We start from the raw sequence: 19,511 nt of genomic DNA on the forward strand, positions 1-19,511 counted from the left end.
GATAGAATGATGGAGAGACAGGATAGAATGATGGAGAGACAGGATAGAATGATGGAGAGATAGGATAGAATGATGGTGAGACAGGATAGAATGATGGAGAGACAGGATGGAATGATGGAGAGACAGGATAGAATGATGGTGAGACAGGATAGAATGATGGAGAGATAGGATAGAATGATGGAGAGACAGGATAGAATGATGGAGAGACAGGATAGAATGATGGTGAGACAGGATAGAATGATGGAGAGATAGGATAGAATGATGGAGAGACAGGATAGAATGATGGAGAGACAGGATAGAATGATGGAGAGACAGGATAGAATGATGGAGAGACAGGATAGAATGATGGAGAGATTGGATAGAATGATGGAGAGACAGGATAGAATGATGGAGAGATAGGATAGAATGATGGAGAGACAGGATAGAATGATGGAGAGATAGGATAGAATGATGGAGAGACAGGATAGAATGATGGAGAGATAGGATGGAATGATGGAGAGATAGGATGGAATGATGGAGAGACAGGATAGAATGATGGAGAGACAGGATGGAATGATGGAGAGACAGGATGGAATGATGGAGAGACAGGATGGAATGATGGAGAGACAGGATGGAATGATGGAGAGACAGGATGGAATGATGGAGAGACAGGATGGAATGATGGAGAGACAGGATAGAATGATGGAGAGACAGGATAGAATGATGGAGAGACAGGATGGAATGATGGAGAGACAGGATAGAATGATGGAGAGACAGGATGGAATGATGGAGAGACAGGATAGAATGATGGAGAGACAGGATAGAATGATGGAGAGACAGGATGGAATGATGGAGAGACAGGATGGAATGATGGAGAGACAGGATAGAATGATGGAGAGATAGGATGGAATGATGGAGAGACAGGATGGAATGATGGAGAGACAGGATAGAATGATGGAGAGATAGGATGGAATGATGGAGAGACAGGATGGAATGATGGAGAGACAGGATAGAATGATGGAGAGATAGGATGGAATGATGGAGAGACAGGATGGAATGATGGAGAGACAGGATAGAATGATGGAGAGACAGGATAGAATGATGGAGAGATAGGATGGAATGATGGAGAGACAGGATGGAATGATGGAGAGACAGGATAGAATGATGGAGAGACAGGATAGAATGATGGAGAGATAGGATGGAATGATGGAGAGACAGGATGGAATGATGGAGAGACAGGATAGAATGATGGAGAGACAGGATGGAATGATGGAGAGACAGGATGGAATGATGGAGAGACAGGATAGAATGATGGAGAGACAGGATAGAATGATGGAGAGACAGGATAGAATGATGGAGAGATAGGATGGAATGATGGAGAGATTGGATGGAATGATGGAGAGACAGGATGGAATGATGGAGAGATTGGATGGAATGATGGAGAGATTGGATAGAATGATGGAGAGACAGGATGGAATGATCGAGAGACAGGATGGAATGATGGAGAGACAGGATAGAATGATGGAGAGACAGGATGGAATGATGGAGAGACAGGATGGAATGATGGAGAGACAGGATGGAATGATCGAGAGACAGGATGGAATGATGGAGAGACAGGATAGAATGATGGAGAGACAGGATGGAATGATGGAGAGACAGGATGGAATGATGGAGAGACAGGATGGAATGATGGAGAGACAGGATGGAATGATGGAGAGACAGGATAGAATGATGGAGAGACAGGATAGAATGATGGAGAGACAGGATAGAATGATGGAGAGATAGGATGGAATGATGGAGAGACAGGATGGAATGATGGAGAGACAGGATGGAATGATGGAGAGACAGGATAGAATGATGGAGAGACAGGATAGAATGATGGAGAGACAGGATAGAATGATGGAGAGATAGGATGGAATGATGGAGAGACAGGATAGAATGATGGAGAGACAGGATGGAATGATGGAGAGATAGGATAGAATGATGGAGAGACAGGATAGAATGATGGAGAGATAGGATGGAATGATGGAGAGACAGGATAGAATGATGGAGAGACAGGATAGAATGATGGAGAGACAGGATGGAATGATGGAGAGATAGGATAGAATGATGGAGAGACAGGATAGAATGATGGAGAGACAGGATGGAATGATGGAGAGACAGGATGGAATGATGGAGAGACAGGATAGAATGATGGAGAGACAGGATAGAATGATGGAGAGACAGGATGGAATGATGGAGAGATAGGATAGAATGATGGAGAGATAGGATAGAATGATGGAGAGATAGGATGGAATGATGGAGAGACAGGATAGAATGATGGAGAGACAGGATGGAATGATGGAGAGACAGGATGGAATGATGGAGAGATAGGATGGAATGATGGAGAGACAGGATAGAATGATGGAGAGACAGGATGGAATGATGGAGAGACAGGATGGAATGATGGAGAGATAGGATAGAATGATGGAGAGACAGGATAGAATGATGGAGAGATAGGATGGAATGATGGAGAGATAGGATGGAATGATGGAGAGACAGGATAGAATGATGGAGAGACAGGATAGAATGATGGAGAGATAGGATAGAATGATGGAGAGATAGGATGGAATGATGGAGAGACAGGATAGAATGATGGAGAGACAGGATGGAATGATGGAGAGACAGGATGGAATGATGGAGAGATAGGATAGAATGATGGAGAGACAGGATAGAATGATGGAGAGATAGGATGGAATGATGGAGAGACAGGATAGAATGATGGAGAGACAGGATGGAATGATGGAGAGACAGGATAGAATGATGGAGAGACAGGATAGAATGATGGAGAGACAGGATAGAATGATGGAGAGACAGGATAGAATGATGGAGAGACAGGATGGAATGATGGAGAGACAGGATAGAATGATGGAGAGACAGGATGGAATGATGGAGAGACAGGATAGAATGATGGAGAGACAGGATGGAATGATGGAGAGACAGGATGGAATGATGGAGAGACAGGATGGAATGATGGAGAGACAGGATGGAATGATGGAGAGACAGGATAGAATGATGGAGAGATAGGATAGAATGATGGAGAGATAGGATGGAATGATGGAGAGACAGGATAGAATGATGGAGAGACAGGATGGAATGATGGAGAGATAGGATAGAATGATGGAGAGACAGGATAGAATGATGGAGAGACAGGATGGAATGATGGAGAGATAGGATAGAATGATGGAGAGACAGGATAGAATGATGGAGAGATAGGATGGAATGATGGAGAGACAGGATAGAATGATGGAGAGACAGGATGGAATGATGGAGAGATAGGATAGAATGATGGAGAGACAGGATAGAATGATGGAGAGACAGGATGGAATGATGGAGAGATAGGATAGAATGATGGAGAGACAGGATAGAATGATGGAGAGATAGGATGGAATGATGGAGAGACAGGATGGAATGATGGAGAGACAGGATGGAATGATGGAGAGACAGGATAGAATGATGGAGAGACAGGATAGAATGATGGAGAGACAGGATAGAATGATGGAGAGATAGGATGGAATGATGGAGAGATAGGATGGAATGATGGAGAGACAGGATAGAATGATGGAGAGACAGGATGGAATGATGGAGAGATAGGATAGAATGATGGAGAGACAGGATAGAATGATGGAGAGACAGGATGGAATGATGGAGAGATAGGATAGAATGATGGAGAGACAGGATAGAATGATGGAGAGACAGGATAGAATGATGGAGAGACAGGATAGAATGATGGAGAGACAGGATAGAATGATGGAGAGATAGGATAGAATGATGGAGAGACAGGATGGAATGATGGAGAGATAGGATAGAATGATGGAGAGACAGGATAGAATGATGGAGAGATAGGATAGAATGATGGAGAGACAGGATAGAATGATGGAGAGACAGGATGGAATGATGGAGAGATAGGATAGAATGATGGAGAGACAGGATAGAATGATGGAGAGATAGGATAGAATGATGGAGAGATAGGATGGAATGATGGAGAGACAGGATAGAATGATGGAGAGACTGGATAGAATGATGGAGAGACAGGATAGAATGATGGAGAGACAGGATAGAATGATGGAGAGACAGGATAGAATGATGGAGAGACAGGATAGAATGATGGAGAGACAGGATAGAATGATGGAGAGATAGGATAGAATGATGGAGAGACAGGATGGAATGATGGAGAGATAGGATGGAATGATGGAGAGATAGGATGGAATGATGGAGAGATAGGATAGAATGATGGAGAGACAGGATAGAATGATGGAGAGACAGGATAGAATGATGGAGAGACAGGATGGAATGATGGAGAGATAGGATGGAATGATGGAGAGATAGGATAGAATGATGGAGAGACAGGATAGAATGATGGAGAGACAGGATAGAATGATGGAGAGACAGGATAGAATGATGGAGAGACAGGATAGAATGATGGAGAGACAGGATAGAATGATGGAGAGACAGGATAGAATGATGGAGAGACAGGATAGAATGATGGAGAGACAGGATAGAATGATGGAGAGACAGGATAGAATGATGGAGAGATAGGATAGAATGATGGAGAGACAGGATGGAATGATGGAGAGATAGGATGGAATGATGGAGAGATAGGATGGAATGATGGAGAGATAGGATAGAATGATGGAGAGACAGGATAGAATGATGGAGAGACAGGATAGAATGATGGAGAGACAGGATGGAATGATGGAGAGATAGGATGGAATGATGGAGAGATAGGATAGAATGATGGAGAGACAGGATAGAATGATGGAGAGACAGGATAGAATGATGGAGAGACAGGATAGAATGATGGAGAGACAGGATAGAATGATGGAGAGACAGGATAGAATGATGGAGAGATAGGATAGAATGATGGAGAGACAGGATGGAATGATGGAGAGATAGGATGGAATGATGGAGAGATAGGATGGAATGATGGAGAGATAGGATAGAATGATGGAGAGACAGGATAGAATGATGGAGAGACAGGATAGAATGATGGAGAGACAGGATGGAATGATGGAGAGATAGGATGGAATGATGGAGAGATAGGATAGAATGATGGAGAGACAGGATAGAATGATGGAGAGACAGGATAGAATGATGGAGAGACAGGATAGAATGATGGAGAGACAGGATAGAATGATGGAGAGATAGGATAGAATGATGGAGAGACAGGATGGAATGATGGAGAGATAGGATAGAATGATGGAGAGACAGGATAGAATGATGGAGAGATAGGATAGAATGATGGAGAGACAGGATAGAATGATGGAGAGACAGGATGGAATGATGGAGAGATAGGATAGAATGATGGAGAGACAGGATAGAATGATGGAGAGATAGGATAGAATGATGGAGAGATAGGATGGAATGATGGAGAGATAGGATAGAATGATGGAGAGACAGGATAGAATGATGGAGAGACAGGATAGAATGATGGAGAGACAGGATAGAATGATGGAGAGATAGGATATAATGATGGAGAGACAGGATGGAATGATCGAGAGACAGGATAGAATGATGGAGAGATAGGATAGAATGATGGAGAGACAGGATAGAATGATGGAGAGACAGGATAGAATGATGGAGAGACAGGATGGAATGATGGAGAGACAGGATAGAATGATGGAGAGACAGGATGGAATGATGGAGAGACAGGATGGAATGATGGAGAGACAGGATGGAATGATGGAGAGACAGGATGGAATGATGGAGAGACAGGATAGAATGATGAGAGACAGGATGGAATGATGGAGAGACAGGATAGAATGATGGAGAGACAGGATGGAATGATGGAGAGATAGGATAGAATGATGGAGAGATAGGATAGAATGATGGAGAGATAGGATGGAATGATGGAGAGACAGGATAGAATGATGGAGAGACAGGATGGAATGATGGAGAGATAGGATAGAATGATGGAGAGATAGGATGGAATGATGGAGAGATAGGATAGAATGATGGAGAGACAGGATAGAATGATGGAGAGACAGGATAGAATGATGGAGAAATAGGATAGAATGATGGAGAGACAGGATGGAATGATGGAGAGATTGGATGGAATGATGGAGAGACAGGATGGAATGATGGAGAGATAGGATAGAATGATGGAGAGATTGGATAGAATGATGGAGAGATAGGATGGAATGATGGAGAGATAGGATGGAATGATGGAGAGATAGGATAGAATGATGGAGAGATAGGATGGAATGATGGAGAGACAGGATGGAATGATGGAGAGACAGGATAGAATGATGGAGAAATAGGATAGAATGATGGAGAGACAGGATGGAATGATGGAGAGATTGGATGGAATGATGGAGAGACAGGATGGAATGATGGAGAGACAGGATAGAATGATGGAGAAATAGGATAGAATGATGGAGAGACAGGATGGAATGATGGAGAGACAGGATAGAATGATGGAGAAATAGGATAGAATGATGGAGAGACAGGATGGAATGATGGAGAGATTGGATGGAATGATGGAGAGACAGGATAGAATGATGGAGAGACAGGATAGAATGATGGAGAAATAGGATAGAATGATGGAGAGACAGGATGGAATGATGGAGAGATTGGATGGAATGATGGAGAGACAGGATGGAATGATGGAGAGATAGGATAGAATGATGGAGAGATTGGATAGAATGATGGAGAGATAGGATGGAATGATGGAGAGATAGGATAGAATGATGGAGAGATAGGATGGAATGATGGAGAGATTGGATGGAATGATGGAGAGATAGGATGGAATGATGGAGAGATAGGATAGAATGATGGAGAGATAGGATGGAATGATGGAGAGATTGGATGGAATGATGGAGAGACAGGATGGAATGATCGAGAGACAGGATAGAATGATGGAGAGATAGGATAGAATGATGGAGAGACAGGATAGAATGATGGAGAGATAGGATGGAATGATGGAGAGATAGGATAGAATGATGGAGAGATAGGATAGAATGATGGAGAGACAGGATAGAATGATGGAGAGACAGGATAGAATGATGGAGAGACAGGATGGAATGATGGAGAGACAGGATAGAATGATGGAGAGACAGGATGGAATGATGGAGAGACAGGATAGAATGATGGAGAGACAGGATGGAATGATGGAGAGACAGGATGGAATGATGGAGAGACAGGATGGAATGATGGAGAGACAGGATGGAATGATGGAGAGACAGGATAGAATGATGGAGAGATAGGATGGAATGATGGAGAGATAGGATGGAATGATGGAGAGACAGGATAGAATGATGGAGAGACAGGATGGAATGATGGAGAGATAGGATAGAATGATGGAGAGATAGGATAGAATGATGGAGAGACAGGATAGAATGATGGAGAGACAGGATAGAATGATGGAGAGACAGGATGGAATGATGGAGAGATAGGATAGAATGATGGAGAGACAGGATAGAATGATGGAGAGATTGGATGGAATGATGGAGAGATAGGATGGAATGATGGAGAGATAGGATAGAATGATGGAGAGACAGGATGGAATGATGGAGAGATAGGATAGAATGATGGAGAGATAGGATAGAATGATGGAGAGACAGGATAGAATGATGGAGAGACAGGATAGAATGATGGAGAGATAGGATGGAATGATGGAGAGACAGGATAGAATGATGGAGAGACAGGATGGAATGATGGAGAGATAGGATAGAATGATGGAGAGACAGGATAGAATGATGGAGAGACAGGATGGAATGATGGAGAGATAGGATAGAATGATGGAGAGACAGGATAGAATGATGGAGAGATAGGATAGAATGATGGAGAGACAGGATAGAATGATGGAGAGATAGGATGGAATGATGGAGAGACAGGATAGAATGATGGAGAGACAGGATGGAATGATGGAGAGATAGGATAGAATGATGGAGAGACAGGATAGAATGATGGAGAGACAGGATGGAATGATGGAGAGATAGGATAGAATGATGGAGAGACAGGATAGAATGATGGAGAGACAGGATGGAATGATGGAGAGATAGGATGCCGGGATAATTCCGAATAACGAGCATGCACGCATACCCCATCACTGTATCCTCTGCCTAATTGTTCTGAGTTGGGAAAGAGTAGAATTAATATATGTTGCGCTTTGAATTGAAGAAGCAAAGCAATAATTTCTCCCTTCTGGTCAACAGTCTGAAAGGATTGAGTAGGATTGACAGTAGCTACCTTTATTGATTCGTTTCATCAGGAGCTTTGCCCAGTCCTTCTTTGGATCCACACACAGTGTCCCAATCTTACGATGTTTGAATCTGTAAAGGAAACCAAGTCTTTCAGGGGGCTTTAAAGCCGGTGCAGATGTCACAATGGATTGCTCAATCAGAGGGTCGACCGCATGGTACAGAACGATGTAGGAGAGAGCCACATTCTCCTCTCTGATTCCCCCAATCCACGTTAACAACAGCATTGCTGAGAGGAGGGGCTGAATTGAGGCCAGCTATGAAAACAATGAGGGTGGGACAGAGGGAAGTTAAGAACATTGAAGGAAGAGACACGGTCGGGCTACTGTTGCACACTCATTAGGGACTGGACGTAAATCAGCACCAAGGGAGGCCCAAGAGCATAGTCAGCATGCTTAAAATTCAACCAATTCCTTGCAATTGCTGGGATTCTTTGATGGGACAATGGGGACGGAACTTTATATTGTGTCTAACCCGTGCTGTACCTGCCCTGGGAGTGTTTGATGGGACAATGTAGAGGGAGCTTTACTCTGTATCGAACCCGTGCTGTACCTGCCCTGGGGGTGTTTGATGGGACAGTGTAGAGGGAGCTTTACTCTGTATCTAACCCATGCTGTACCTGCCCTGGGAGTGTTTGATGGGACAGTGTAGAGGGAGCTTTACTCTGTATCTAACCGTGCTGTACCTGCCCTGGGAGTGTTTGATGTTGACAAAAAGTTGGAACTTGTTCAATCTCACAGCGAGTGCATTGACTGATATAACAATAATAAAACAACAATTGATAAAGACAGTTAAATAAAACTGTTGCTGGCATTTGGACAGTTACATGGGTAAGATGGGTATAGAGGGATATGGGCCAAGTGCAGGCAATTGGGACTGGCTTAGTGGTATAAACTGGGCGACATGGACATGTTGGGCCGAAGGGCCTGTTTCCATGTTGTAAACTTCTATGATTCTATAAATAAAACTGTTGCTGGCAGTGATGCTGAACTGAACTCTGGAGTCATCGCTGAGCGGCAGTATGAACAACCCATTAATTTTCACTGTAATACCAATGACGCAGTTGCTTGAAATGTAGATAAATCAAAGAGTTTCTAATCTAGGGACTCAAGCACAAGTTTGGCCAGAACGTGTGAGGGGTAAGTACTGGGAGAGAACTTTATCTGAGGTGTTAAGAATGGCCTGGTTGTTGCTGAGAGCTCTTGCCTTCTGAAGTAACCCATCCAAACCATCACCGATCCAATTAACCTATGTTATCAACAGCATCAACAACTTGCATTTATGTAGCGCCTTTAACGTAGTAAGGCGTCCCAAGGCGCTTCACAAGAGCCTAATCGGACAAAAATTGACAGCCGAGCCACATAAGGAGATATTAGGACAGGTGAGCAAAGGTTTGCTCAAAGAGGTCGGTTTTAAGCGGCGTCTTAAAGGAGGGGAGAGAGGGGGAGAGGTTTAGGGAGGGAATTCCAGAGCTTGGGGCCCAGGCAGCTGAAGGCACGGCCGCCAATGGTGGAGCGAAGGAAATTGGGGATGCGCAAGAGGCCGGAATTGCACACATTGTAATCAGAAAGCACGGCAGGAGAGATCTGACACATACACGACAGGAGAGATCTGACACATACACGACAGGAGTGATCTGACACATACACGACAGGAGTGATCCGACACATACACGACAGGAGTGATCTGACACATACACGACAGGAGTGATCCGACACATACACGACAGGAGTGATCTGACACATACACGACAGGAGTGATCTGACACATACACGACAGGAGTGATCTGACACATACACGACAGGAGAGATCTGACACATACACGGCAGGAATGATCTGACACATACACGACAAGAGAGATCTGACACATACACGACAGGAGTGATCTAACACATACACGACAGGAGTGATCTGACACATACACGACAGGAGTGATCTGACACATACACAACAGGAGTGATCCGACACATACACGACAGGAGTGATCTGACACATACACGACAGGAGTGATCCGACACATACACAACAGGAGTGATCCGACACATACACGACAGGAGTGATCTGACACATACACAACAGGAGTGATCCGACACATACACGACAAGAGAGATCTGACACATACACGACAGGAGTGATCTAACACATACACGACAGGAGTGATCTGACACATACACGACAGGAGTGATCTGACACATACACGACAGGAGTGATCCGACACATACACAACAGGAGTGATCCGACACATACACGACAGGAGTGATCTGACACATACACGACAGGAGTGATCTGACACATACACGACAGGAGTGATCTGACACATACACGACAGGAGTGATCTGACACATACACGACAGGAGTGATCCGACACATACACGACAGGAGTGATCCGACACATACACGACAGGAGTGATCCGACACATACACGACAGGAGTGATCTGACACATACACGACAGGAGTGATCTGACACATACACGACAGGAGTGATCTGACACATACACGACAGGAATGATCTGACACATACACGACAGGAGTGATCTGACACATACACGACAGGAGTGATCTGACACATACACGACAGGAATGATCTGACACATACACGACAGGAGTGATCTAACACATACACAACAGGAGTGATCTGACACATACACGACAGGAGTGATCCGACACATACACGACAGGAGTGATCCGACACATACACGACAGGAGTGATCTGACACATACACGACAGGAGTGATCTGACACATACTCACACGACTGCCATGTTGTGGGTGCCACAGACGCCAATCATTTGATAACTTTTTTCGAACTGGTTGAAGTATCCCGGCTTCACGTCTTTTCCCACATAACCCGGACAGCAGGCCAGGCCCTGATTCTCCAACTTATTCGCCAAGACTTGGGGAGGAAACAAAACCAATCTGGTGAACTTCACTCAAAGAGGAGACACCGTTCTTTCACAGCTAGACTTCCTGTTAACACGTGGGTTTAGAGTGTGTGTGTGTGTGTGTGTGTGTGTTGGGGTGTGTGTGTTGGTGTGTGTGTGTGTTGGCGTGTGTATGTGTTGGGGTGTGTGTGTGTTGGCGTGTGTATAGGTGTGTGTGTGTGTGTGTGTGTGTTGGGGTGTGTATAGGTGGGTGTGTCTGTGTGTGTGTGTGTGTGTTGGGGTGTGTGTGTTGGTGTGTGTGTGTGTTGGCGTGTGTATAGGTGGGTGTGTCTGTGTGTGTGTGTTGGAGAGGGCGTGAGTGTTCGACTTGTTTGTGGGGGTCTGTTTGTACATTTTACCTGCTCTGGGAGTGTTTGATGGGACAGTGTAGAGGGAGCTTTACTCTGTGTCTAACCCGTGCTGTACCTGCCCTGGGAGTGTTTGATGGGACAGTGTAGAGGGAGCTTTACTCTGTATCTAACCCGTGCTGTACCTGCCCTGGGAGTGTTTGATGGGACAGTGTAGAGGGAGCTTTACTCTGTATCTAACCCTGTGCTGTACCTGCCCCTGGGAGTGTTTGATGGGACAGTGTAGAGGGAGCTTTACTCTGTATCTAACCCTGTACCTGCCCTGGGAGTGTTTGATGGGACAGTGTAGGGGGAGCTTTACTCTGTATCTAACCCGTGCTGTACCTGCCCTGGGAGTGTTTGAGGGGACAGTGTAGAGGGAGCTTTGCTCTGTATCCAACCCGTGCTGTACCTGCCCTGGGAGTGTTTGATGGGACAGTGTAGAGGGAGCTTTGCTCTGTATCTAACCCGTGCTGTACCTGCCCTGGGAGTGTTTGATGGGACAGTGTAGAGGGAGCTTTACTCTGTATCTAACCCTGTACCTGCCCTGGGAGTGTTTGATGGGACAGTGTAGAGGGAGCTTTACTCTGTATCTAACCCGTGCTGTACCTGCCCTGGGAGTGTTTGAGGGGACAGTGTAGAGGGAGCTTTGCTCTGTATCTAACCCGTGCTGTACCTGCCCTGGGAGTGTTTGATGGGACAGTGTAGAGGGAGCTTTGCTCTGTATCTAACCCGTGCTGTACCTGCCCTGGGAGTGTTTGATGGGACAGTGTAGAGGGAGCTTTGCTCTGTATCTAACCCGTGCTGTACCTGCCCTGGGAGTGTTTGATGGGACAGTGTAGAGGGAGCTTTACTCTGTATCTAACCCGTGCTGTACCTGCCCTGGGAGTGTTTGAGGGGACAGTGTAGAGGGAGTTTTGCTCTGTATCTAACCCGTGCTGTACCTGCCCTGGGAGTGTTTGATGGGACAGTGTAGAGGGAGCTTTGCTCTGTATCTAACCCGTGCTGTACCTGCCCTGGGAGTGTTTGATGGGACAGTGTAGAGGGAGCTTTACTCTGTATCTAACCCGTGCTGTACCTGCCCTGGGAGTGTTTGATGGGACAGTGTAGAGGGAGCTCTGTATCTAACCCCTGCTTTCCTGATCTTGAATGGAATGCATGTCATTCTATAACAGTAATATCCCTCACAAATCAAAGACACTGGCCCCTTTAACTGTCAATCATCAAAAGGCCCCAAACAATTCCTAAGATACCGACCACTAACTTTATATAAACGAGAGCCACTGTAACCAAACCCCTGCCCAGTAGAAGGGCCGAATGTCCTTGGTGGTGAACCAGTTAAAAGTATCCGACAAAACTAACGAGCAAGCCACCCCCGGAGCATGTCGGTGTACCTGGGTAGAATATTCCCAAAAACCACAGGCAAAGCCAGGAGGCACAACGATCCGATGATCCCATTTCATTGACTTTCCCTGTTAGGCTGGAATCGAAGCAGCTGCACGCAGATTGGCTGGAGTGGCAGTGAAATGATTTGTAGTGACCCTCAGGGATTTTCAAACTCAAATAATGCAAGAATTTGGCAAGGCACCAGAGCCTGTAATGCATCAATGTGCCAGTCCAGTTCAGTGAGTTTATTCAGTGAGTAAGAATACATTGGCGGGTTACATAAAAGGGAGCACTAAAGTCTTTTATGACCATTTAACCAGTAAAAAGAAGGGTGAGCCCAGTCAGAGACCAAAGAGGAGACCTTCTTGTGGAGGCCGAAGGCATCACTGATTTACGGACTGAGCATTTTGCATCTGCCTTTGCAAAAGAAGAGTATGCAGCCAATCTCACTGTAAAGGAGCAGGTAATCGAGAAATTTGAAAGGATAAAAACAGATAAAGAGGAGGAACTTAACGAGTAGAAATGAGGACAGATGAGGAAACTGCCTTCAACGCAGCTAGCTTCATTTTAACTGCGGTCAGTGCTCAGCACATAATGTAACCCCACACCACTCAGAGGAACAAACCCATCACTGGTTGCCCTTTGAGAAGGTGGTGGTGAGCCGCCTTCTTGAACCGCTGCAGTCCGTGTGGTGAAGGTTCTCCCACAGTGCTGTTAGGGAGGGAGTTTCCAGAATTTCGACCCAGCGACGATGAAGGAACGGCCGATATATGCCCAGTTCAGGATGGTGTGTGACTTGGAGGGGAACGTGCAGGTGGTGTTGTTCCCATGTACCTGCTGCTCTTGTCCTTCTAGGTGGTAGAGGCCGCGGGTTTGGGAGGTGCTGTCGAAGAAGCCTTGGCGAGTTGCTGCAGTGCATCCTGTGGATGGTACACACTGCAGCCACGGTGTGCCGGTGGTGAAGGGAGAGGGTGAATGGGCTGCCGATCGAGCTTACCCCAAGCGACAGAACAGCTGTAATATACAGTCGCTTTTTGAGGGAGAACAGTGTTGTAATCGGAAGTGTTTAATTCTGGCTATATTGTGCATAGCAGGGACTAGCAGCTCACTGCCAGCAGAGCAATACAATGGAAAGAGGAAATCAGAGCCACCTCTTTTTTAAAAGATAAAAACATAAAAAGCCAACATTTAGCCTGCCGCTGAAATCTCCAAGTGAGGGCAGCGGTGGAGGACAAGCTTACGGTTAACTGGACACCAGCAGGAAGTTAAAATTTAGTGTGATATAAATCTGACGCTTTTGTCAGTCGGTCTGACTCAATTATATACTTTTAAACAGTACAATAATAAATAAATAACAGCAGTCGTGCTGCATATATTTTTACAGTGATCGTTCAGCTTGTTTCCTTGTAAGTGGAAGATAATAATTAGTTGCCAACTGCTGCCAAACTACAATATAAGTAATGTACTTCTGTAGCCTTTTTGTTCCCTTAATCTCAACATTTACAGAAGCTACCTGGTCTGACTGTCAATGGCTACAGACAGACACACTGATTAAAAAGAGACAGATTGATAAAAGCCTTCAAAATGGGGACTGCAACCATGCTAATTTTAATAACGTCAGTTCAATTTTTTTTTTAGAAGCTGCAAATCAAACAAATGACTCCCAAAGGATGTTTGTAGTTGAATTGAGCGGCTTGGCCTCTCTCTTCAACATCTGTCTCAGACTAATTGCTGCTGAAGCAAATTTTTTCCATCGCTTGGGGGGTTGCAGGTGGGGGGTCGGAGAGGAACTTTCCAGAGTATTTTGTCACTTATTAGCCCTGGGTTTTTTCTCTGGTATTTTGCCTCTCCTGGGAGATTATATGGCCGTGGCGGGGGTGGAGGGGGGTACGTGGGGAGGAGGGAGTGCGAGGGAGGGTGGGATGTGTCTAGTCATGATGCTCTGGCCGTCATGGTGTGGGGCAGGCTTGATGGACAAGCTGGTCCTTTCGTGCCCGTCAATGTCCGTATGAACCTGTATCAAGTGATGTTGGGACGTGATTTCCGAGCGAAGCTGGTTTTTAACCCTTCGGCACCCACAACAAGATTAAAGAAGCAAACCCCGTTCTAAATCTTAGACAAAGATGCTTCGGTTTTTGTCACAACCGGCTCTCAGCCGCCTCCTTTGCAGGTTGAAAAGCCCCAATTTTCACCCATCATAACTCAGCCCCTCCAATGCTAGGGGTCAGTCTCAAGCCTCTTCTCCGAAGTACCTTCAAGACTTGAGTGTCTCCTCGAACGTCACTGTGAATGGAACTTGGATCTGGACGCAACATGCTGTCAGAACTGAGCACTGTAGAGTTTCATCTTGGTCTCACCTCTGAGTCCTCTACTGTTTTGTTTCAATCACTCCTCATTTTATTTACTTTGTTGATTGCTGCACTGCAATGATTGGGCATATTGAGTGCCAAGTCCTACTAAACCCCCTAGATCTCTTTCAATTTCATCCTTAGATTTGACAGAATGGTACCAGGGGACGAGGGACTTCAGTGATGCGGAGAGACTGGAGAAGCTGGGATTGTTCTCCTTAGAGCAGAGAAGGTCAAGGGGAGATTTAATTGAGGTGTTCAAAATCATGAAGGGTTTTGATAGAGTAAATAAGGAGAAACTGTTTCCACTGGCAGGAGGGTCGGTAACCAGAGGACACAGATTGAAGATAATTGGCAAAAGAACCAGAGGGAAGGTGAGGAGAATTATTTTTTACGCAGCGAGTTGTGATGATCTGGAACGCGCTGCCTGAAAGGGCGGTGGAAGCAGATTCAATAGTAACTTTCAAAAGGGAATTGGAAAAATACTTGAAAAGGAAAAAAAATTCAGGGCAACGGGGAAAAAGCAGGACTAATTGGATAGCACTTTCAAAGAGCCGGGACAGGATGATGGGCCGAATGGCCTCCTTCTATGCTGTGGGATTCTATTGTTAGCTAATTCAACACCATTCATAGTGTACCCATTTCTCCCTGCTGTGTGCAGTACTCTAACTTGTCTCTGTTATATTTCATCTGCGGACTTACATATTCTGTCTAATTTATTTCCCACTGCTTCTCCCAATTTGGTATCGCCTATCGTCATGGCCAATTTGAGTTGAGTTTCTGAATTCAAACCATTAACGTGTGGATATAAATAAATGTTCGAAAACAGCTAACATCAAACAGTGAAACTGGCACCATTTTAAATCAGCTATAATCCTTTTTCAAATATGAGGATGTGGCTCTGTTTATTTTGGAGGAGAGAGAGAGAAGGAAATGAGCTCAGTTTGAGAGTAGTCTTTGGTGAAAACATGATCCTAAATTTGGACGGGCTCCAGAGGGAATTTTTTGTTGAAAATATCCCCCATTGTCCACCACAAAGGAAATAATAATATGACTGGACGTCTTCTGACTTTGTACGGTTGTGTAAAATGGGTGATAGCAAATCGGCAACCTGTTTTACATTGCCCTCGGTTTTTATTTCCATCGTCCATGATGGTCCATGATAAGGGAGAGAGTATATGGACTGTGGAAGGAGATTAAATAGGTGGGGAGAGTCCATGATAGGGGAGAGAGTATATGGACTGTGGGAGGAGATTAAATGGGTGGATAGAGTCCATGATAGGGTAGAGAGTATATGGACTGTGGGAGGAGATTAAATGGGTGGGGAGAGTCCATGATAGGGGAGAGAGTACATGGGCTGTGGGAGGAGATTAATTACTCTGAGGAAGAGAGAGGGCAACAGAAAGGAGAGAAAGAATGAGAACAAAAAAGGCAAAGGGAGAAGAAAGAGAGAGAGTGGGTGAGAGCATAAAAAGGGGGTGAAGAGAGGGAGATCAGGAGGGGAGAGGGGAAGATCGGGGGGGATGAGGAGAGGGAGATCGAGAGGATATCGGGGGAATGGGGGAGATCATGGGGGGAAATCGGGGTGGAAGAGGGGGACATCGGGGGTGAAGAGGGGGAGATTGGGGGGACATCGGGGGGGGGAAGAGGGGGAGATCGGGGGGGTGAAGAGGGGGACATCGGGGGAGAAGAGGGGGAGATTGGGGGGACATCGGGGGGGGGAAGAGGGGGAGATCGGGGGGGTAAAGAGGGGGACATCGGGGGAGAAGAGGGGGCGATTTGGGGGACATCGGGGGAAGAGGGGGACATCGCGGGGGGAAGAGGGGGAGATTGGGGGACATCAGGGGGAAAGAAGGGGGCATCGGAGGGGAAGAGGGGGAGATTGGGGGGACATCGGGGGGAGGAAGAAGGGGGCATCGGAGGGGAAGAGGGGGAGATCGGGGTGGGGGGAAGAGAGGACGATCGGAGAGGGAGGCACCAGACATCGGAGCAGGGTGGGAAGGTAAGTTAATTTAATGTTTTAACTTTATGCAATGGTTTGTTATTTAATTTATTTTGTTTCTTTCTCCCTGATCCGACCCTTCACCCTGGTTTCACCAGGCGTGTATCAGAAGCCGTGGGAAAGCCGCCCAGATAAGTTAAAAATCATTCTAACTACCTAATATATCACAGGTAAAGTGCCTCAATGAGATACGTTTGGTTCTTTAACTATCATCTGGCTTTAACTGCCGGTGGGACTTCTGCACTCGGGACGCCCGCCCGCACACAGGGGCGTCTGTGGCAAACTCGGAAGTCGGCAGGTTGCAGCCGGCTTCTGAACCCCCTCTGCATTTCTGCAATGTTCGCAGCCCCCCCCGTCCCGGCCCCCAACGCACCCGCAATTTAAGTTTAAAACTGAGCCCATTATTTCCCTGTAAAGAGAAAAGAGAAAGTTCTCGGAGAGACTGTCCCTCCATGTTTGTGGTGCAGCTTTACCACAGAGTAACACATTGCAAGAGTACAGACGATACATACAACTATACGGTCAGGCTACATTTGGCCTTGGTGTCCCTAGACTGCGGAGGACCAAATTCAGACTGGGTTCATCTCCTGACCAATATCAGGAGAACCTTGGACTTCCCTATTCTATCCTGCATCCGAAACTCTCGGCATTGGTGCGCAAATTCCCACATGAGGACCGGCTGGTGGTGCCCACAAAACCCCCACAAGAGGCATCTGGGCAAATCTGGTACCGCCAGTGTGGTGCTCCATCGAAGGGAGGCCGGGTTGGAGACGGGGCTACAGCACTGTAGACACCTCATGGTTGGTGAAAACGGAGAAAAAAATAAAACGAATACAATAAACACCCGCTGAATTATAATTAGACTGAAACCTACCTGTCACTGGCAGCAGCATCGCCAAGGTAACCGACGCCATCATCCTCGAGATGGCAATCTGAAGCTGCATGTCCTTCTGTTTTGCGAATTGAACTCAAGAGCTACGTATATGTATTGCAGCAGCTGAGAGAACCAGCTCTGTCCTCTCTCAACAACAAGTAAAAGTCTGTAAATTCTTTCAACTAATACGACACTTCAAAAAGAGTTCCTTGTGGCTTGACTGCTGGGGATTTCCACGTGAGTTGGCCGTGTGTAGGCGGGAGTTGCAAAAATCATATGTTCCCTCCTGATTTTTGTCAAGCACTACAGTGCCACTGTGAGGATTCTGAAGGCAGTGTTTCTCCGGCACAGAGAATCGATGAGATTTACAGATCCATCTCGGCCTCCTCCCGATATCCCCACCATCACAGAAGCCAGTCTTCAGCCAATTCGATTCACCCCACGTGATATCAAGAAACGGCTGAGTGCACAGGATACAGCAAAGGCTATGGGCCCCGACAACATCCTGGCTGTCGTGCTGAAGACTTGTGCTCCAGAACTAGCTGCGCCTCTAGCCAAACTGTTCCAGTACAGCTACAACACTGGCATCTACCCGACAATGTGGAAAATTGCCCAGGAAGTCCTGTCCACAAAAAGCAGGACAAATCCAATCCGGCCAATTACCGCCCCATCAGTCTACTCTCAATCATCAGCAAAGTGATGGAAGGTGTCGTCGACAGTGCTATCAAGCGGCACTTACCAATAACCTGCTCACCGATGCTCAGTTTGGGTTCTGCCAGGACCACTCAGCTCCAGACCTCATTACAGCCTTGGTCCAAACATGGACAAAAGAGCTGAATTCCAGAGGTGAGGTGAGAGTAACTGCCCTTGACATCAAGGCAGCATTTGACCGAGTGTGGCACCAAGGAGCCTTAGTAAAATTGAAGTCAATGGGAATCAGGGGGAAAACTCTCCAGTGGCTGGAGTCATACCTAGCACAAAAGAAGATGGTAATGGTTGTTGGAGGCCAATCATCTCAGCCCCAGGACATTGCTGCAGGAGTTCCTCAGGGCAGTGTCCTCGGCCCAACCATCTTCAGCTGCTTCATCAATGACCTTCCCCCCATCATAAGGTCAGAAATGGGGATGTTCGCTGATGATTGCACAGTGTTCAGTTCCATTCGCAACCCCTCAGATAATGAAGCAGTCCGTGCCCGCATGCAGCAAGACCTGGACAATATCCAGGCTTGGGCTGATAAGTGGCAAGTAACATTCGCGCCAGACAAGTGCCAGGCAATGAACATCTCCAACAAGAGAGAGTCTAACCACCTCCCCTTGACATTCAACGGCATTACCATCGCCGAATCCTCCACCATCAACATCCAGGGGGTCACCATTTACCAGAAACTTAACTGGACCAGCCACATAAATACTGT

General features: G+C 46.2%; 1 protein-coding gene across 2 annotated transcripts in view; it reads right to left on the reverse strand.

Annotated features, from left to right (window-relative positions):
* LOC137302482 (integumentary mucin A.1-like) overlaps positions 1-18,327 on the reverse strand; it is an 82,970-nt gene extending 64,643 nt beyond the window's left edge. The window contains exons 1-3 of one of the 2 annotated variants that reach the window (XM_067972173.1): positions 18,098-18,327; positions 10,971-11,112; positions 8,209-8,291 (exon numbers count right to left, since the gene is read on the reverse strand). In XM_067972173.1, coding sequence (XP_067828274.1) covers positions 8,209-8,291; positions 10,971-11,112; positions 18,098-18,167 — 295 coding nt within the window. In that variant the 5' untranslated portion in view covers positions 18,168-18,327. The remainder of the gene's footprint in view (positions 1-8,208; positions 8,292-10,970; positions 11,113-18,097) is intronic. The other variant, XM_067972174.1, reaches the window with a different exon arrangement.
* Between the last annotated feature and the right edge of the window lie 1,184 nt (positions 18,328-19,511).

This window comes from Heptranchias perlo, chromosome 35, assembly GCF_035084215.1.
Source record: "Heptranchias perlo isolate sHepPer1 chromosome 35, sHepPer1.hap1, whole genome shotgun sequence".
Lineage (NCBI taxonomy): Eukaryota > Metazoa > Chordata > Chondrichthyes > Hexanchiformes > Hexanchidae > Heptranchias > Heptranchias perlo.